The sequence below is a fragment of the Lepidochelys olivacea genome (genome assembly GCF_965140295.1).
Source record: "Lepidochelys olivacea isolate rLepOli2 genome assembly, chromosome: 2".
Classification (NCBI taxonomy): domain Eukaryota; kingdom Metazoa; phylum Chordata; order Testudines; family Cheloniidae; genus Lepidochelys; species Lepidochelys olivacea.
In genome coordinates this window covers 192,728,504-192,750,218 of record NC_140412.1, presented here as the reverse complement: position 1 = coordinate 192,750,218, position 21,715 = coordinate 192,728,504, and the positions used below count along the sequence as shown (strand labels likewise).

Genomic DNA, 21,715 nt, shown 5'->3' with positions numbered 1-21,715 from the left:
AGAAGTAAACCTTTTAAAATGCATTTTAAAAAAAAAAAAAGAGGAAGGTCCCAATGAGATTTCCTCCATTTCCCCAAATTGGATATTGGTGTCTCAGAACTTTGCTTCTCTCTTGGCATCTCTAAAGTTATAGACCATTTAAAAAATCCAGGGGTGTTTTAAAATATAGAATTTAGTAGATTTAAAATTCTGTAAAATATTTCAGGTTATAAAAAAAATCTGTACACATTAATGTCTCATGAGTAAAACAAAGTCCTAGGCAAGCTTTATTCTAGAACTTCTTCTCAATGTCAATAATATTTAAACAAATACATCTTTAAAAGGATGCTTCAGTGTTGGTTTTGTGTGTAAAAAGAAAAGGAGTACTTGTGGCACCTTAGAGACTAACCAATTTATTTGAGCATGAGCTTTCGTGAGCTACAGCTCACTTCATCGGATGCATGCCGTGGAAACTGCAGCAGACTTTATATATACACAGAGAATATGAAAAAATACCCCCTCCCACCCCATTGTCCAGCTGGTAATAGCTTATCTAAAGTGATCATCAGGTGGGCCATTTCCAGCACAAATCCAGGTTTTCTCACCCTCCACCCCCCCACACAAATTCACTCTCCTGCTGGTGATAGCCCATCCAAAGTGACAACTCTTTACACAATGTGCATGATAATAAAGGGCCATTTCCTGCACAAATCCAGGTTCTCTCACCCCCCTCCCAAAAACCACACACACAAACTCACTATCCTGCTGGTAATAGCTCATCCAAAGTGACCATTCTCCCTACAATGTGTGTGTGTCTGTGTGGCATGAGGGTGGGAGGAGTTTGGATTTTTACCTTGAAGGAAAGGCGAAAGTGTTTCAGAATATATTAATCAAAATGCAAGCGAGATGGGAATTTTTTGAAATGCAATATCAATATAAACTACCCCAGAATTTATTTCAATAAATGTTCTGATTCTACTTTCATACCAAAGATTTTTCAAATACCCATTGGTGTTATATACTTTTTTTGTAAGATCATTCCTCTGAAAAATTTAGTTGTGGAGCTTGAATACCTTTGTGGTTCTGCCTTTCATGTTCCAATTAGCAGTTAATCACCTTCATTCTCCTTTTAATGATTCCGTTGGAATTGAAACAAAATAGAAAATATTACTCCTTTGTTTTGCTGACTAGTATTCTATTACAAATAGTTTGAAAATTGGGACACACTACTCAGGATTCTCAAAATGCATAGGACTGATGACCACAAATGAAAAACTTCCATTTTTATTCTGATTTCTGATATTTATCTTCAGGCTTTTAAAAATCTATTCCAACAATGTCCTTTTTTGCCAAATAGCTCCTGCTAAAACTAAAGCTTTCCAGTGGAATCTGAAACTAGTAAGGCTGTCTTGACACTTTGCTTTGTGTATCAGGCTCATGTTAGGGTCAGAAAACTTCTGAAAACTGCTGCAGTGGATGGAGCTTTATGCTATTATCTAGGATTTTTTTTAATACGCAAAACCCTGAAGGTAGGACTAGGGATGTTGGAAACCGAATTAGTCACAATTTTTTTCTTTTAAAGAATGCTTATAATTCAGATATCGCCTAATAATAGTTTACATTCAGTCAGACTGAAGTTGTTTAGGCCTAAATGCTGAAGTCCTATGGTTTAAAAATGTAAACACCTTTTTTGTAGTATGTGGATCTAAATATTAGCAAGAGCTAAAGGGCTTGCACTGATTTTTTCTTTAATCTTTCGCGAGGAAAATGTTAAGTGCTGTAAACTTACATACTTTGCCTTAAAATAGCAGTTGTCGTAGCTTTCACAAATTAAATGACAGGTTGTCCACTAAATGAGTCCTTATGCTCCTGCATTAATTTACTTGGTAAACTGAATTACCCTAGTTTCCCATTTATGCCAGCTCCATGTTCTTCTTTGGTCTAGCTCATTGTGGCTCCTAGACTACTGCTGATGATAGCAATGAGAAGAGATAAATATGGAGGTGCACACATGCAAAAAGCATAAGAATGGGCAGGATATGTTTAGCTGTGATGCTATTCTTGCACCTTTTTCCCACTGGAAATAAGTGGGACACAGATTTCAGAGTAACAGCCGTGTTAGTCTGTATTCGCAAAATTAAAAGGAGTACTTGTGGCACCTTAGAGACTAACCAATTTATTTGAGCAAAAGCTTTCGTGAGCTACAGCTCACTTCATCGTGAGCTGTAGCTCACGAAAGCTTTTGGCTCAAATAAATTGGTTAGTCTCTAAGGTGCCAAAAGTACTCCTTTTAATTTTACAGATGAATCACTAAAATCTCTGTTGGTGACCCACTGTTACAATGGTAGTCTTTTGGGATACTTTGCAGTGGCATCCTTAAACTCTACAGGCTCACTTTCAGACAGCATGGACCACCATCTGTCATGGCAACTATTTGGGCAGAGCCTGAAATCATACATTATATATTTTTGGAACAACTAACTTACCAGTTCTCCTCCTCCTCCTCCCCTGAAAGCAGATATTTTTCTTCTCATAGTAGGTTAAATCAGAACTTCTGTACTCCCCTCCCCCACTGTAAACAGCCAGATGCAAATATATCTGCGTATAAACAAATTCAAGTATTAAAAAGAGACAAGCATTTAAATCTGATCTTGCCTAGCTGAGGCCTTCAGAAAGCCATGCTAATGAGTTATGAGACTTAATTTTAACCTTTGTAATTTGGTTGCTGTAAACACCACTTATGAACTGACAGATTGATTTTTGGTTCCCTGTTCTCTTGCTGAAGACTGATTAGCCTGTCACTTCAGCTTTGTTTGACAAGCCGTCAATGAGATTCCTTGTATGACCATCCTTTATATTTCTTTAAAAACCAGGTGTCAGGCCTGCATTAGCATGCCTAGATCACACTTTGACCTTGAATGACAAAACACATCATGTACTCAATACATTATCTCCAAAGGAACAATCCTGTTTAAAAGATCTACCCTGGATGCTCAACGCTTTCATTGGCATCCCAAAGGATGCCCTCCATGTTGTTGGGGTGTATATAACCTCTTATTAATAGGAAGGGTTGGGAGTTATATTTTCACTCAAAGGAAATAAAGATATCCTGTAGTTAAACTCTGGTTTAAAATGTCTAGTTTTTAATGTACTCAAATATTCCTCTTTCTGGTGGCTGGGAGCATATGCTAGCTAGCCTTCTTAGATTAGTATATGATACTCTAAAGCAGTGGTTCTCAAACTTTTGTACCGGTGACCCCTTTCATATAGCAAGCCTCTGAGCACGACCCTCCCTTATAAATTAAAAGCACTTTTAAAATATATTTAACATCATTATAAATGCTGGAGGCAAAGCAGGTTTGGGGTGGAGGTTGACAGCTTGTGACTCCCATATAATAACCTTGTGACCCCCCCGGGGGGTCCTCACCCCCAGTTTTAGAACCCCTGTTCTAAAACATCAATTCAGTGTGTGATATTGGCCTTCATAAAAGGTGTGACTGACACTTAGTGAACACCATAAAAGTAGCAGAGGAGAATTAGTTGGGATTGAGTCACAGGGAGGAATGATTTTGATTTGTGGAGGCCCTGGGCTGGGATTTAAATATTTGGGTTTGTTGATACATTGCATAGTCAATTGCTTGACTATGCTTTGGATTGTTATGAAATATACTCAAGACCAAATAACCAATGTCAGTCAGGTGTATTAATAGGGTACAGGAAAAGGGGTTTATCTGATGCCAGTCTCTGAGAAGCAGTCCAGTGCAGCATGGTAAAGAAGGTATGTTCACCAAATTACACACCTTGCCAAAGGTCACTTAATCTGTGCCTCTGTAAAATGAGGTTAATGATGCTTACCTTCTGTGTAAAATGTTATGTAGTACTTTTAATCAACAGGTCTCAAAAGAGCTAGATATTAATAGATTGTAATATATTTGGGACAGAGACTGTCACACTATATTTGTACAGTGACTAATATAAAAGTTTAATCTCAGCTGGAGCCTCTTGATGTGACTGTAATACTAATGAATGAGGTGGGCACCATCCATCTCTCAACTTCCTTATCTACCGTCACATGAATGCGCTAATGCCAGTTTCAAGAACCAGCATCTCTGATATCAAAATACAGTAGCAAAGAGAGCTAAGGGTCGATCAGGCCCTTGGAATCTGGCCTGGTCTTAGGATGCTGTGATGCCCCTGCCTCCAGGGGCAGGCTACTGTGAAAGACAGGTTTCTTAGGTAAAAGGATTTTAGCAAGAGCAGGAAGAAGGAAAGGGGAGGTGGTGGAGCATGCAGAAGTGGGGGCTTACTCAGGAGTGGGTGTCTACGGGCAGTGTGCAATGTGGCTCATGGTGGGTGGGGATGTGCAATCAGCTGGGGTGGGGACACCGAGGTGTGTAGGGAGAGGGGTGGGCACTAGAGCAGGGAGATGCTCAGTGCCATGGGGTGGGTGTGTGTGTGTGAGAGTCTATGGGGCACGCTTGACGGGAACGCTCACTCAGTGGAGGGGGGGGTACGTAGCCGCTAGGGGGCAGGCGCGCGGGGGGGGGGGTCGGTGACCTGTGAGCGGGCTGGGGGAGTTCAGGGGGGCGGGGCTGGAGCGCGCAGCAGACGGGTTCCCTGGGTCTCGCTGAGGTGCTGGCGGGGCACGCGGGCGCTCCCGAACAGGTGGCTGCGGCGGGGGTCCGTGCGGGGGGGAAGTCGCTGCTCCTGAGACTGGGAGTGGCAGAGGCGCGGGCGCGAGCGCGCGCGCGCTCGCTCCCGACCTTGGGCCGCGCGTCTGGGGGGGGGGGGGGGAGGGGAGAGAGGAGAGGAGGAAGCTCTGAGGCGCCTGCGCATCGACAACTCCCTCTTCCCGAGTGGCCCTTCCGTTCCCGGCCCCACGGGTAGCGGAAGTGGATCGAGCGCTCGGGGAGCGGGGATGCGTCCGTGCCGCCGCCGCGCGGAGCCCGAGCAGTGAGACGTGCTGGGGGGCGGAGGAACCGCCGCCGCCTGCGCCACAGGCGTCTCGGGTGAGCGGGGGAGGCCGGGGACGCCAAGCGGGGGAGAAGTCGGAGGGAGGAGGGGGGGCAATGAGGCGCTGTGCGGAGAGACTGGGGGGGGCGGCGGCGGCGGCAGGCGGTGTATCGGGGGAGCTGCGGGGGCGGTGGGGACAGAGGCCCTCCCTAGGGGCAGGGAACGAGGGTGGTCACCGGGTCCGAGGCTCTTCAAGCTGCCTCCCGGCGTAGGGGAGCGGTTCTCGGTGGCTGGGCACGGGGGGGGTGAGGGATATCGTGTTGTCGGGGGGCGGCGGCTATGGGGCTGCCGGGAGCTGGTGTAGGAAACGCGCCCTGCGCTCTTTCCTCGGGCGGCATCTGTGCTGGCTTCGTTGCTGAGTCTCCCTGTTCGGTGTGGCTGCTGGGTAACTAATCCTCCCGTGGCAGCTGCCAGCCAGCTCGCCCCGTGAGCGTGTTTGTCTCGGTGCGGGGCGGGGGGGGGGGGTGTATGTGCGTCTAAGAGAGCGAAGGGACCCGGAGATCTGCTTTTACTTTTGCTAGCGCCCATTTCTCTTGCAGATGTTGCTGCAGGTGGGGGCAATGGGAGCTGTGTAACTGCCTGGGATCTGGGGCGGCTCCCCCTTCTCCTCTGTGTCAGCTCCAGGGCTGCTGTTGCTAAAGTCTTTGTAACTAACAACCCAAGTGCAGTTTGGATGGAAAATGAAGGTAAAGCTCTCATCAGAGTCACTGACTTCATTGGAGCCCAGAGGGGAGGGGGGTTGCGCGTGATTTGATGGTGGTAGGTCGTACAGCTGTTTGTACACCACTCTAGGTTTACACTGCTGCTTTGACATGTTCATCTAGTATCTGAGGGTTTTATGAGTTCCTGGGTCTTACTCTGCAATCATACCTTATGCATTATAAAGCTATTATCTTTGTGGCAACATCTGTTGAACATACTTGTGGTGAAGTTTTTATTTTGTTTTTGTCATCCTCTGCAAAATATAGTGAAATAAATTCTCCTCCAGAATGTCTTAACGGTAAGTAGATCTTTGTGGTCTTATTGACATTGGAAAATGCACCTTAGTTGCTTTGAAAATAATGAATTAAATATGTATCCTAAAACTAGTGAATTCTTTTGTTGGTGGTTATTTGGATCACCTGCTTCTTAGAGAATTAATATTGGAAATACTCTTTTATTTTCTTTAAATTGTGTAATTGTAGTTCTGTTTTATGTAGAGGAAACCTGTTTTAACTCCGTACTGTGAATAAGTCATTATGGTAGTCTTTCAGCTCTGTTTTTTCCTAATTGAGTAACAGATGTTATGGTGTTCTGATGGTTATAAAAATGCAGCACTGAGGAATCTCATGTTCATAGTACCTCTTGAAACGTCATACATAAAGATATAATGTGTCGATCTAAAAACAGGCTGCTTTGTTGCCATGCCACTTCCTTTTAGGTAGGATATCTAGGTGTTCCAGTAATAGAACTACTAATAGTTCACAGATGCCATAGTCCAGTGATGACCCCACCCAAGCCTTTCCTATAGTTTGAACCCCCCATGCACATAGCAAGCCAATCCTAGAATCCCTAAAGCAGTGGTTTTCAAACTTTTTTTCTAGCGACCCAGTTGAAAAAAATTGTGGGTGCCCATGACCCAACAGAGCTGGGGATGAGTGGTTTGGGTGAGGGGTTCAGGCTGTGGGATGGGGCTTGAGTTTGGGGTTCAGGAGGAGGTCAGGGCTCTGGGCTGGAGGTGCAGGCTCTGGGGTGGGGATGAGGGGTTTGGGGTGCAAGAGTGGGGCTCTGGGTTTGAAGGGGAGGCTCAGTGGTGCAGCTGGGGTACAGAGGCAGGCTTCCTGCCTGTCCTGGAACCGTGGACCGTGCTGTGCCTCAAAGCATCCAGCAGCAGGTCCAGCTCCTAGGCAGAGGCACGCAAGCAGGCAATAGGACTTTTAGCGACCTGGTCAGCAGTGCTGACCAGAGCCGCTGTGACCCAGTACTGGGTCATGACCCACAGTTTGAAAGCCATTGCCCTAGAGCAGCATGGTTGTGATCCCAGAAACAGATACTTCCCCCTCACCCTGGGCTGAGAATCCCTGTTATAGTTGATGACAAAGTCAGTCTGTTGAAACTTGTCAGTGACATCTAGATCCTCTGCAGATTTTGGATAGGTATGTTTGTGGCTTTGAAGTTTCCTTCAGCTGAATTTAGATTTTTTTTTTTCTTCTGACTTCTACAGGTTCTGATTCTAGAGAAAGCACTAATTGCTTAGTTTTAAATAGAAGGTTTCAGAGTAACAGCCGTGTTAGTCTGTATTCGCAAAAAGAAAAGGAGTACTTGTGGCACCTTAGAGACTAACCAATTTATTTGAGCATGAGCTTTCGTGAGCTACAGCTCACTTCATCGGATGCATGCCGTGGAAACTGTAGCAGACTTTATATATACACAGAGAATATGAAAAAATACCTCCTCCCACCCCACTGTCCAGCTATTACCGGTACTTATTACTGGTAATAGCTGGACAGTGGGGTGGGAGGAGGTATTTTTTCATATTCTCTGTGTATATATAAAGTCTGCTACAGTTTCCACGGCATGCATCCGATGAAGTGAGCTGTAGCTCACGAAAGCTCATGCTCAAATAAATTGGTTAGTCTCTAAGGTGCCACAAGTACTCCTTTTTAAATAGAAGTAACTCCAAAATCAAGATGAATTCTACTCACAGTGGAATGGGTTCATGAGACTGTTAAGATAGACATTTTTTTTAGACTCTAAATTGACCTGAGTGCTGTTTTTCTTCCTCATTTTGTGTCTGAATTATGTGTAGTTAATTTCTCTTGATTGTGTAGGTCTTTCAGGCAGCAATGGGAGAAATTATTTTAAAAACAAGATAGTGATTGTAGAACCACAGAAATTTGCAGTGGCACTGGAGCCACTTGTTGGTTTTAGCCTGTACAAAGTTTTAAAAAAAATTATCTTTTTGTTCATTACTTTGAAAACTGAGAGTTCTACTTTGCCACTCTGATATTGTTAATGAGTTTCTTGTATGGAATTTAACATTTTAATTGTCTTCTAAGGGAGTACTGTACTCTAATTGAAGAGCATTAATGTGGAACAGTAGGGCGTGTACTAGAGAGAACACGTCATAGTAGGACATAGACTACCCATTTGCAACCCTAGTTAGCTTGTTGCATTGATTTTTCTTCAGTAATCTGCATTTCAAACATTGTTATTGTAAAGAAATATGTAATTTATTTTAAAAATGAGACTATTAGAGACTGAGTGTAAAAGAGATGAAAATAACATGTTATCAGTTGAATGCAGGTAAGTGTTCATCCAGCCTGAATCTTCTATGCTAGAAATAGATAACAAAAATAAGGCTTATAATTTTTATAACTCTAGTCCTCTACAGGGTAATAATCTAGTTCAACTCTTCTGAATATCAGTTGCACGAGAAGGGGATTTCTTAGTCAATTCACAGTGAGGAAAATATCTATAGGAATAAATTAGTAAAACGTGTAAGCTTAATGATACTTCCACTTTTTAAAATGTAGCTTTAACTTCTGGAAAAAAGGACAGGTTTTCAGAGTAGCAGCCATATTAGTCTGTATCCGTAAAAAGAAAAGGAGTACTTGTGGCACCTTAGAGACTAACAAATTTATTAGAGCATAAGCTTTCGTGAGCTGTAGCTCCTTTTTCTTTTTACAGAAAAAAGGAGACATCTTAAAAGATGAACAGTTTCAACTCTGTTAAATTTAGATAGCGAACACTTGCAGTATTAATACATGCTTTCTGTCTGCTATCAGCTCTAATTTATTTTCTAAATTAATTTAAGAAATGCCAAATATCTTCTAAGCAATTCAGGTACTGAACCTGTGACTAATACAATATAGTCTTTCTTTGTGAGGACAGATACATTAAAAGATTGTGTAGTGCTTTGAAATTAGGGTGACCAGATGTCCCAATGTTATAGGGACAGTTTCGATATTTAGGGCTTTGTCTTATATAGGTGCCTATTACCTCCACTCCCTGTCCCGATTTTTCACACTTGCTGTCTGGTCACCCTATATGAAATCTCTTAATGGATAAGTGCTATATAAGAAGTAGGTGGTGGTGGTGGTATAGTATGAATGATGCTACACCTATCTCATCTGCCTTAGGGTTAGTGAGAGAAACTGAGGTGCAGGCAAGGGAAAGGAGTGACATACCTGAGAGAACTGGAAGTCTGTTCCAGAAATATATGTACACTTCCTTCTAAGTGATATTTTATAATATCATTTTTTTAAATTAAACCGTAATTCTTTGTAAATGCAGGTCCCTTCTTAATAGCTATGTTGTGAAATGTGAATGAGGGAGTGTTCAGGGATTGAAGTAATTGAGGAAGCAATGGTATTTATGAAAATGACTGTCAAGGTTCCTCCCCCACTCTGAACTCTAGGGTACAGATGTGGGGACCTGCATGAAAACCTTCTAAGCTTACTTTTACCAGCTTAGGTTAAAACTTCCCCAAGGTACAAATTAATTTTATCCTTTGTCCTTGGAATAACCACTGCCACCACCAAACTCTCTAACTGGGTTTACTGGGAAACGTGGTTTGGACACATCTTTCCCCCCAAAATCCTCCCAACCCTTGCACCCCACTTCCTGGACAAGGTTTGGTAAAAAATCCTCACCAATTTGCATAGGTGACCACAGACCCAAACCCTTGGATCTGAGAACAATGAAAAAGCATTCAGTTTTCTTACAAGAAGACTTTTAATAAAAATAGAAGTAAATAGGAGTAAAGAAATCACCTCTGTAAAATCAGGATGGTAGATACCTTACAGGGTAATTAGATTCAAAACATAGAGAATCCCTCTAGGCAAAACCTTAAGTTACAAAAAAGACACACAGATAGAAATAGTCATTCTATTCAGCACAATTCTTTTCTCAGCCATTTAAAGAAATCATAATCTAACGCATACCTAGCTAGATTACTTACTAAAAGTTCTAAGACTCCATTCCTGTTCTATCCCCGACAAAAGCAGCATACCAACAGACACACAGACCCCTTGTTTCTTTCCCTCCTCCCAGCTTTTGAAAGTATCTTGTCTCCTCATTGGTCATTTTGGTCAGGTGCCAGCGAGGTTACTTTTAGCTTCTTAACCCTTTACAGGTGAGAGGATTTTTCCTCTGGCCAGGATGGATTTTAAAGGGGTTTACCCTTCCCTTTATATTTATGACAGAGACATACACAAATTTTCAACGTTTTATTGTCCTGTTCTTCCTTTCATTTTTCAGTCTTTGAATTAGCTCTTCCAGAGGTTTAAATGGTTCTGTTAATAAGCATATATTTTCTTGTTTGCACATCTGCTGTTCTCTGTCCCCCCACTCTATTCCTTTTGCTGTTTTGAGCTCTTGTCTTCCTTCTCTATCCTGGTCAACACTTTTTACAGCTAGATGCTAGGAGCTTTCATTTTAGTAGCTCTACTAGTTATCCCATCTGAAGTAGCACTTAATTTTTCAAGGAGAGAAATGTCAGTAAAGATTGCAGTTAGAACTAAAACCTTAGTTTTACATTTTTGAAAAAGGATATTAAATTTGTTTAATAAGATCTTGCTCTGAAACACCACTACTTTGGGTCTTGAAAGTGGGTTTTATTAGTCAGAGCAATAAGTTTGAATGGTTCACCTTGAAAGCAAAAACATTGTTCTACTAATTGACATTAGCCTCTGAAAACTGAGTTTTGGTAAGCAGTGATGTATTAACATACAAGTATGCTTCTAGGAAGACAACATTAAATACATTTCCCCATTTATAATTCCCTAATGGGGTCAAAGTGAATGAGAAAACCAGTATTCCCAGAAGCTGGGATTCCCACCAATGTTGTCCCAGGACCTTGCTTGTGCCTCCCTCTCTTCTATTGAGGTTGACAAACTAGGAATGTTTAAGCTGAGGCTTGAGAAGAAGCCCCAGATGTTTCCTGGTTGGTTGGAGGCTAAGGGATGCTCATCTCAGACAGTTTTTACCCAGCTCAATCCCCTCCCCCCAGTCAGGGAGATGAGACACTCAAAAATAATAATCATGGAACACAGAACATAATACAAAATTAACTTAATAAGCAAATACTTATTCCTTAATCATATGCTGTTCAAAATAAAAAGCTTGCAATTCTGTATGTAGAACAACTCAAGTTTAGCTCTCTGCCTATGAACTAGTTAGGCTTAACCACTTTCTTGTACCTGCCCTTAGATACAGATGCACTTTTACCAACTTAATTCCCCCCCCCCCAAATCTATCTTGTTACAGGATTTTGATCAAACTAATCTGAATGTGTTAACACTCTGAATTTTTGCTAAACTAGAGAGAAAGGAATGCAGGTTTCTGTAAAACTAACCATTCTGATTAATCTCTGTAGTCTTTGACTTTATTCCCACAATTTTTCACCACTTTGCAAGAAATTGTGACATCTTTTCTTGGCAGACATAAGCCTGGTGTAGAAATCTGGATATACAACTAAATGCTAGGAAAGCAGAAAGGAACCCAGGGTTATTGTTCAGTTACACCTCTTCATCCTGTTTTTGAGCTCAAACTGTAATCTTTGTATTGGGGATCAATCACATTGACAAGTGATACTGTATAAATGCTTTTCACCAGTAGATTTCACTTTACAAAGGAGGTAAGTATAGTTATCCCCATTGTGCAGATGGCAAAACTCAGGTGAAATGATTTGCCCCGGGTCACACACTAGGCCAGTGGCAGAGCTGGGAATAGAACCCAATTCTCTTAAGTTCTGGTCACTTTCTGAATTATTTTGTAGCTATTATCTAGTCATGTTTCATATTTGACCAACCACCTTAGAGTAACATCAGTATTGATGCTCTACATTTTTAACATTTCCTTCATTTGCAGCATCTAGTGGTGGACCTGGAAGTTTACATCTTTCTGGAAAAGTATATTCAGGATGAAGTTGCTCATTTTATTTTTGTTGCTCGTCTTATGCTACATTCAAAGTGACTTTGTCCTTTTGAAAAAAGACTGCACCTTTCCTATCAAGTCTTAGCTTTTTCAGTTGTTTAATCTTGAACGTGAGATGCAAAAAACCTCCCGGATTAACGTGATGAAGGGGAGTTGTTGGAATGTCTGGAACAGGGACTTTATCATTACAGCTCCACCCTTTTCCTTTGGGCTTGTAGGCAATTTAATACTTTCAGTGGTGTTATCCCCTCTATTAGAAAACTATTCTCATCACTTCCCTTTTAACTTCTAGAATTAAATTAAAACCAGTATTTCTGGTTTCCAAAGCTTTCATATGTTCATACAAATACTTCAGTGGGGTATTTTAAAACAAAAACAAGCCTCAAGGCGACTTGGGTTTCTTTTGGGGAGTGGGGGACAGAAAGGGGAATTTCTTTCATAAACCTGCCTCCAAGCAAGCTTCAGTACCCACATCTTTGTTCTAAATACTGTCATTCTCCAAGCTGGTCGTGTTACTAGTTATTCTATTTATCCTAGCACTGCCTTTCTACCGTGCTAATCAGGCAGACTTGTTTGCCAGATCCAGCAACCAGTGTCTCTTGTCTGTCTGGTGCTGCTGTAGTAGTATAGCTTATACTACACTACTTCAAATACTTTCCCTTTCCCTCCAGTGCCAAAAAAACTTCATTTATCTACTGTGGCATAGAAATAGTTTTGAGACTGAATCTGCTTTTGAGTCAAACTTTCATGAAAGTATGCCAGTGTGATCCTGTTACTAGGTTGTCTGTTAAAACCTATTTGAAGGGTCTGTAACTTAAACAATTGTTGATGAGGCAGGAGAAAGTAGTACTCCTGGGGGCATTCTGCACCAAAAAGTTAAATTGTATGCACAATATTTTAAAATTCTGCAAATGTTTTGTCAAAAGACACAATCATGCCATTTTCAATTATTTTGGTAATTTTATTTCAAAATACCTGTCATCAAGTACGTCTGACTATACAGACACACACAAATTCCCCTGGGAGTAGAGAGTTAAAGAACCACCCTATGATAACCCAGTTCCTGTTCCTCTGCCCCCTTCCATCCCTGCCCAGAGCTCAGCTGCGAGCCCCCCTCCCCCCCCCCATGCCCAGATAACCATACCCTGTCCCTCCCCAGAGCCCAGCTGTGTGGTGGTCGCCGCCCCCCCCCCCCCATAACTTTGCAGTAGCTGCTCTGAAAAAAGTGTGAGGAATCAAGCTAACTCTTCCACAAGACATGCAATGGACCTCAATAGTGGACTGTTTTGAGCACTATATCAAGAACTGGCCTAATCTGTGAACAAAATCGTGAGAAAATAGATGGCACTGTCACAGCCAAAGTTCTCAACATTGGGCTTAAGAAAAATGTTGAACACACGCTGAGTAGCCTGAAGCCTATTCCTATAGCCTTGAACAAAATGCGGGGAAATAGTTCCTTCCAAATTTCAACAATGTCAGCAGTAAAACAGCTGAGTGAGGATCTTAGAGAAATATGCATGACAGAGTTAAATTACAAGCATTAAAAAAAACAAATGGGAGAAGCACTATCCCTAGCTCATTTTCTTGCAAATATTCTCAATACTGAGTACCAGGGTCAAACCTTAACTGCTGAAGAAGAGTTGGCTCTGATATGGACATCCAGCCATCATCCCTCCATAATGCCAACTATAATAATCTTCAGAGCTAAGGGTGAGCCATTCAAGAAATATGTTTGCTGATGATGCTTGAAAGAAAGTCACCCCAGTGAACTGGTGGAAGTCACTTAAGCACTTGGATTCAGAGACGGTTGAAGTGATGATCTCACTTTTAACAGCAGTAGCTGCTTCTGCTGGTGTAGGAAGAAAATATTCTTTCTTTCGACTAATTCATTCCAAATTGAGAAATCGTTTGGGACCTGAAAAAGCAGGCAAACTTGTTTTCTCTTTTCCAGATTATGAACAAACAGGAAAACGAAGGTGAAGACAACTGAGTTAGTGGCAGAAGCCAATATTTTAAGTTTCTCATGTTGACCTGGCTGACCTAGTCTATTTCATTTTTTTTGTTTTTAAAAACTATTTCATTAACTATTTTAGTTGAAAACAATTTTAACAAAAACAAACCTGATTTTAAAAAAACTTGAATGTTTAACTAAATTCAAAAATTCATATACTTGTTTTGTTAAAATATTCTTTGCTGTTGAAGGAAAAAATCCAGAATACATAACGTTGTTGTTGTTTTAGTTAACTAAAAACAATGTAAATGTTTGTCTGGTGAGGTTCTCCTCCTGATACAGCATGGCAAGAAAATCCTCCAAATATTAATGGTAACCTGTTGAATTGGAGATAGTTCACTTCCCAATGACTTCATAAATATCTGCTTCAGTTAGCTTTGGTAAATGAAATAACCAATCATTCATTTTCTGATATAACTGTAAAACTAATCTGAAAAGTTTTTTCAAAATAAATCACTTAAAAATGTATATTGTCTACCTTCTAAAAATGAAACCTACATCTACCTGAGTTGTGAAGAATGTTTTAAGGTTATAACAACCAACAGGAATGCACTTTTATGTAGAAATCCGTGATTAAATAAAGTCTTCCTGACTAGTGATTTAAATCCAATTGATTTAAATCAAATCCATCCTGTCACCTCGATTTCAGACTTCTTCAAGAAATGTGTCTCCACTATATGCAATGCATCTTTGGTATGGTAGACATCCTTTGAACTTTGTAGACTAGAAGATCCACATTCTTGGAAAGTTGAAAGCTAGATGAAAACTTCTTATCTGTTGTTCTTTGAAGTTGTGTGTGGTTATAACAGATTATGCTCTCATCCTTCTCATATTCTGAATTGGGGAATGGATGGTGGAGAAAAATGTTTTAACGTCTTTATTGATTTACAAATAACATGAGGGGCTTATGACTGTCAAGACTACTAGTTATGGCTCGCATGCAAATGCCTGCTATTGGTTGGTGTCCAGAGAACTTGGAACAAAGCATGTACTCAAGACTGTAGTTTTATCATTGCATGCCCTTATAACAAAAATAAAGAACTATATTTCTTAATTTGTCTTGAAGTAGAGGATTAAATTGCCAATATATCTAGTAATTGTAGATTACTTCATAGAACTCATGTGAACTGGGTGTATATATATATATATGCAGTGTAGTTGTAGCTGTCTGTCCCAGAATATCAGAAACAAGGTTTTCTGAGGATACTGCAGGAAACTGCCATATCTGACACAGAAGGTACTTACACTGTAGTGAAGCCATCTCTGTAAGTTGTTTTCTGTAAGGTATTTTCTCTAAAGCTTGAATCATTTTTGACTTTTCTTTACCTTCCAATTTTTCAACATCCTTTTTAAAATGTGGACACCAGAACTATATGCAGTATTTGTCTCACCAATGTCATATGCAGTGGTAAAAATCACCTAAATGTATACCAGTGTCCTACTCACTGCTCCCCTGTTCATACATTCAAGGATCACATTAGCCTTTTTTGCCATAATATTGCACTGGGAGTTCATGTTCACTTGCTTGTCTGCTATGGTCCCTAATTTTAACTTTTAAACTTACGTGGTAATGGAAATCTTGAGGATGTAACTAGAAAAATAACCTTCTTTAGCTTGTGAAATGTAATGTTGAATGAAACTAACACTAAAATAAACCAAGTAGGGAGAAAGCTGGGATCTAACAGATTCTTCCCTGCAATTTAAGTAAAACTATACATGCTGTATTTTGTAAAATACAGGACATCATTGTTTATTGTCCAGTACTGACTGTCAGAATCCCTTTTGTTCCGGAATAAGTTGTGATAAGCAAACTAACCAAAATTAGTCTGGTTTAATATTATGTATTTTTAAACAGATGTGTAAACTTTACTAGTCAGAGAAAAGAATCAGAAATGCAAGTCAAAGACAAGACTTTGTCTGTGATGCTAGTTTGTGAAGTTCTAATTGGTCTGTACAGCTTTATTGTCATTGATGTTACTGAGTTGTTACTCTGAAAATTGCTATACCATTGAATTCCCCTCTCTGTAAATCCACCATGGGCTGCCAGGAGTTAACTTTTCTAGTAGGGAAGTACTGTAACTGTTCTCCTGCCTTCAGACAACCTCTTCAGCATACCCATTATATAGTCAGAATACAGTCATTTAGGGACAATGGAGAACCATTTTTCTCCAACCCCTCAACAGGGGTCTGTCATTTTAGAGCAGTGGAAAATTCCCAACAGCATAACAAGGGAATCAGGCAGTGGTGGTAGGGCATATAAATTCTAGGGACTCAGACACAGGAAGTTTTGGGCAGGTAGAGAGGAGCATATGCTTTTGTAGCGTGGGAGTGGTGCTTGGTCCCACAGCTAGATCAAGGTGAGAGAAAGCAAGCCTGTCAATAGCTCAGACATAAGTGAGAGGTTTTTCGCCGGAGTGGGTGGGTGAGATTCTGTGGCCTGCGTTGTGCAGGAGATCAGACTAGATCATAATGGTCCCTTCTGACCTTAGTATCTATGACAGGCAGAGAGTCAGAAGTCAAGCCATGAGCTGTAGCAGAAGGTTGCTGGACATCCCCCCAGAGTACCCCTGCCAAAATAATGCTCCAGAGTGGTGACAAAACTGAGGCAGAGAGATGCATGTACGATTTATCTTTTTGTACAGATGTCTGCATTTCTTGTGCCATTTGAAGAAAGAGCAGTGGTGTCTTACAAGAAGCCTGTGCAAAGTCTATATGTTATGTGCTACACCTGTCATGTCCCTGAAAAGGTAAACTAAACTGGATGCTCTTGTTTTCAGGTGGAGTGCTGAGAAAGGGTGTCTTAAGAAATGGGGTTGTCTCAGGAAGTCAGTACTAGTTCCAGGGCCTGGGCAGTTGGAGCATGAGGTCTCAGCTATCAGAAAAGGGGGCTAGATAGAGGATCTGCACCCTGCGAGTATGCTTAGGAACCCCAAGGTGGGCAATACCTGCATTCTGTTCAGATTCTGGAGGCTTAAAGCACATGGGATCCAGCAAATTCCCTCATAGCAGGCTGGTGGGTGCCTGAAAGAGGGTATTTGACTAAATCTGTGACATAATTGGAGTAAATTCTCCAGAGGGGCAAGATCCCTTTGTTCTGAACAGCACATGGACTTCTGATTTGGTGTGAAATTGTCTCTCTATTGAAATTATTTTTGCCTTTCATGTCAGTGGACCCGTGGTTTCACACTGGGGTCTACATCTACATGAACTACATAGCTTAACTTTTAAAATAACAAAATATTGTTGGGAGAATTTTGCCCTTGCCTCCTGTCATAAATATAAAGGGAAGGCTAACCATCTTTAAATCCCTCCTGGCCAGAGGAAAAAACCCTTTCACCTGTAAAGGGTTAAGAAGCTAAAGATAACCTCGCTGGCACCTGACCAAAATGACCAACGAGGAGACAAGAACTTTCAAAGCTGGAGGGGGGAACAAAGGGTTCTCTTTCTGTGTGTTGTTTTTGCCGGGACCAGAGCAGGAGTGCAGGTCAGAACTCCTGTAAATAAACAATCTAGTTAGATATGCTAGATTCTGTTTTGTTTAAATGGCTGATAAAATAAGTTGTGCTGAATGGAATGTATTTTTGTAACTTAAGGTTTTGCCTAGAGGGATTCTCTGTTTTGAATCTGATTAGCCTGTAAGGTGTTTACCATCCTGATCTTACAGAGGTGATTCTTTTACTTTTTCTTCTATTAGAATTCTTCTTTTAAGAACCGGATTGCTTTTTCATTGTTCTTAAGATCCAAAGGTTTGGGTCTGTGTTCACCTATGCAAATTGGTGAGGATTTTTATCAAGTCTCCCACAGGAAAGGGGGTGTAGGGTATAAGAGGACTTTGGGGGGGGAAGATGTTTCCAAGTGGGCTCTTTCCCTGTTACATATTTGTTAGACGCTTGGTGGTGGCCGCAATAAAGTCCAGGGGCAAAAGGTAAAATAGTTTGTACCTTGGGGAAGTTTTAACCTAAGCTGGTAAAAATAAGTTTAGGGGGTTTTTCATGCAGGTCCCCACATCTATATCCTAGAGTTCAGAGTGGGGAAGGAACCTTGACACCTCCTCTTAGTTCCCTACTTTTTGCTAAATCCTCTGCTGATTATCGTCCCTGGTAATCAAAAAGACAAGTAGCTTTAAAGCTAATGTTTCTTGTTTGAGAATCTCTTGTGATGCTTATGTAAAGTTCATCTGGGAGTTGGGGGGAGAAAACAATAGTGGACAACCCCCCTCAATCAAGTTGACAGCTGCATAGTGTTTTAAATAGTCTGCTTTGTTTTGAATAACACTTTTGGTCTCTCTCTCTTCCCCCCCCTTGCACCCCCCCTTCTGCTCCCCCCATCATTTTTGCTACTTATCACATCTTCAGTGTTCACCTTGGGCAATTGATTAAAGTCTTTTTAATACTGGTTTGGTATTTTTAATACTGGTTTGGTACTGTATTAATTTCCCACAATAAATACCAGTAAAAGCTGTTATCTGGTACTTTACCAATTGGAAAGCTCTAGAAACCGGCATTTCTGGTCTCCATTAAAAGTCTGGCTATCGGGAACCACGTGGTTCCCTGGAAGGGGGAACATGTCCCTGCTGTTCTAAGGTGGAGGAATGGCCAAGGGGCTGCGTGCACTGCCTCTACCCCGACCTGAGTGCGGGTTCTGCAGTTCCCATTGGCCAGGAACTGCAGCCAATGGGAGCTGCGGGGGCACATCTGTAGGGCAGAGGAAGTGCGCAGAGTGGCATGACGTGCTTCCACCTAGGAGCAGCAGGGATATGTCACTGCTTGTGGGGAGCCGCCCAAGGTGAGTGCCGCCTGGATCTGGCACCCTGAAACCTCTCCCATGACTCGGCCCTGAGCCCCCTCCCACATCCAAACTCCCTCCTTCCATTGGTAAGTATAACTGTTAACTGGAAGTTTTGACTAACTGGCATCCCCTATTCCCACAACATGCCAGATAACATAACTTTTACTGTACTTGTCTTCATAAAACAAATCCCCCCCCCCCCCCCGCCCTGCACAGAATGACTCTCCTTTGGAAATAGGATACATCTGACCGGTGGAATTCAGAGGTGGGCCAGCTTTTCTTGGTGCTCCAGGACTAAGCCTTGCACTTCAGGCCACCAGAGTTTCTGCCTCCCGTGGTGGAACAAATTGGCAATTCAGTTTCTCTCAATCACTTTTGTATTATACGTAACTTCAACGTTTTCAACTTCTAGCTGCACTGTCCCTCTCAACTGAGCACTCATTAGAGCATTAAGGCTCTAACCCTCTGGTTCCTCCAGTGTGATACCACTCTAGCAAACTCCTGCTGTACCTCTCTGCAAACATCAAGCCAAGTCCAAGAGCAGATTTTCAAGAACCCGAGGGAAAGCTGTGTCCTGCTGTTGCAAGTCAGTGATCCCTCTTGTGCCAAGACATGAGTTGAGTTGGGCACTATGCTGGGGCCTCTCCTGAAGCTGACTGTGGGAAGGTTTGACCAAGAGCGCCTCTCAGCCTGCATACTTGAGTAATTCTTGGAAACTGTAGAGGCTCTGGGTCCTCAAAAGACAAAAGCATTCCCTTAAGAAGCTGGCAGAGCTTGTGAATGTCTTACAGCCTGACACACCTCTGCAATTGTCTCTAGATTGAACAACTGGTTGGCATCCGTTAACAGTTTCCAGGATACTGCATTTCATCTAGTTTATCCTTCCAATAGATTTTAACATATCCACACCCTGAATGACTAGTCTCCTGGAAAGAAGGAAGAGTGGTGGTGGAGGAAGAGGGAAGTCTGAGGAAATGGGGGCATGTGCATGCCCCCAAGGGCTTATCTGTACTTAACATATTTCTGTATAACTTATATTGCTCAGGAGTTTGGATAATCCATATCCCTGAGCAGCTTAAGTTGTACCGATTTTAAGTGCTTGTGTAGACAGTGGCTTCTCCCACCAATATAACTGCTGCCTCTGTGAGGCAGAGTTGTTATACTGATGGGAGAGCTCTCTCCATTGGCTTAGAGCATCTTCACCACCACTAGTGTAGACCATCCCTTAGTATGGGGGGAGAAATGAGGTACACAAACCCTTGGTGCGGAAGAGATTGGGCATCCTGGTATAGGTGAAGTGGGCACACAGAGCTCCATCCAGGGGGCAAGAGAAGGGTATCAAGCAGGGGAAGATGTTAGTCTTTGCCCTAGGACTGAGGGCTCTCACAGTTCCCTTGTCATGGGGACCCTATATGGGAAAGGGAGAATAGAGGTGTACACAGAGCTCCTGACATGGGTCAAGTGGGGTTACGCAGATCTCCTCGCAGTGGGAGTTTGGGGAACCTTGATGGGGGAAGAAGACAATGGAGGACACACAGCCACAGCCATGGAGGAAGGAGAAAATGTTGGTGTATGTGGGGCTGCTGGTGTGGGAGAATGGGGGGATCATCCTATGGGAGGAGGGAAGGAATGGGGGTTGCAGAGAACTCTGGATGGGGGAGATTGGGAGAGTTGCAGGGAGCCCATAAAAAAGAGGGGAATGGATGGGTGTCACACAAGGGGGGCAGGATGTGAAAAGCCCCTGGTGTACACAGTGTGCTGGACCTACATGTGCTGGGCCTACATAAGATACAAAGTGTCAGGACCCTGGCCCCCAGCTTATACTGTTAATGAGCAAGTGATATAAAAATCAGGGTTTGAACCCTTTTTCCTTGGCCTTCGACACTGAAAGAGTGTTTACTGGGGCTTCTCTCCTCACTGCGACTCTCTCAGTGCACTATATCGAGCTCATTACTCTTTTCCCTACTCACACGAACATGTTGCCATTTGCGGGTGTGCAGAGAAGCATTTTACTACTGGGAAGCCTTGTCTCAGGTAGCTGTGGAGTGAGAATTGTGGGTGTCAACCTATGTACCCTGTTAAGGAGCACTTAATGCAGCCTGTGCTCGGAACAGAGGCACATAAGGATGCAGCTATGCCATAATGGGATTTCCTGGGGTGAGTGAGAAATCAGTTCCTTTCCCATGTTAAAATGGCTCTGACTTAGTAAAGCCCTGAGTCTTACTAGGTCTCTCCTAAAATACTCAGTGTTAATGCTTTCAGCTCCCTCTCCCACTCTCCCCAAAAGAGAGAGTGCAGTAACTTCTCAGTGAAGGAAAGGAGCTGTTCAAGCATTTTTAGAATCAGGATTTTTCCTGCACATACAGGCTTTGAGGACATAAGACCCAAGTGGGTACTTCTGGTTAAAACCAAATGTTAAACTAAATATTACATTATACATTGTATTATATATTGTACATTACATATACATTAAAAATAACTAAGTTGGGAGATTCCTAACCTAAATCTGCAGGTGGGTGCAGCTGCTGCTCTACTATTGAGATGCAGCCATATCTTCAGAAGGGGACTTTGTTCCAAAAGATCCCATACAAATGAGGACACTACATAGAAACGTCAAAGCCTTGACTGGAGCCATTCAAGCCAAGTATTTCCTATCCTTACAGGGAAAAGCTGCTTGATGGAAAGCAAGTGGCTCATCATCTAGCGGTATGATCCTTGTTTTGAGCATGAAAATGAAGGGAGGCAGCAACTCTCATTATCAAATGTAGCATAGGAATCCTGTACCAACACCAAGATTATTCTAGAAGGGACTGTTCCCTTAGCAAGGGAAAAAATCTAGAACAAACTCCCAGGAAGGCCTAGATTATATTCTCTTCCCAAATCACAGGAGCCAACAAAATCCTCACATGACAAACAAAAATGAGCATCTATATAAGAGCTTGCTATACCTTTGAGACTTTTCCTTTTGACCTACCCTCTACATGCAGAGTCTGAAACAGTGCTTGG

At 42.2% G+C, this 21,715-nt stretch overlaps 1 protein-coding gene across 3 annotated transcripts in view; it reads left to right on the top strand.

Moving 5' to 3' along the window:
* The first annotated feature begins 4,573 nt into the window (after positions 1-4,573).
* The window catches only part of ATP2C1 (ATPase secretory pathway Ca2+ transporting 1), an 80,715-nt gene continuing 63,573 nt past the window's right edge, over positions 4,574-21,715 (top strand). The window contains exons 1-3 of one of the 3 annotated variants that reach the window (XM_084619389.1): positions 4,574-4,644; positions 5,532-5,678; positions 16,564-16,668. In XM_084619389.1, the coding sequence (XP_084475515.1) occupies positions 5,673-5,678; positions 16,564-16,668 (111 nt within the window). In that variant the 5' untranslated portion in view covers positions 4,574-4,644; positions 5,532-5,672. Of the gene's footprint in view, positions 4,645-4,831; positions 4,989-5,531; positions 5,679-16,563; positions 16,669-21,715 lie in introns of those variants that run through there. The other 2 variants (XM_084619388.1, XM_084619390.1) reach the window with 2 other exon arrangements.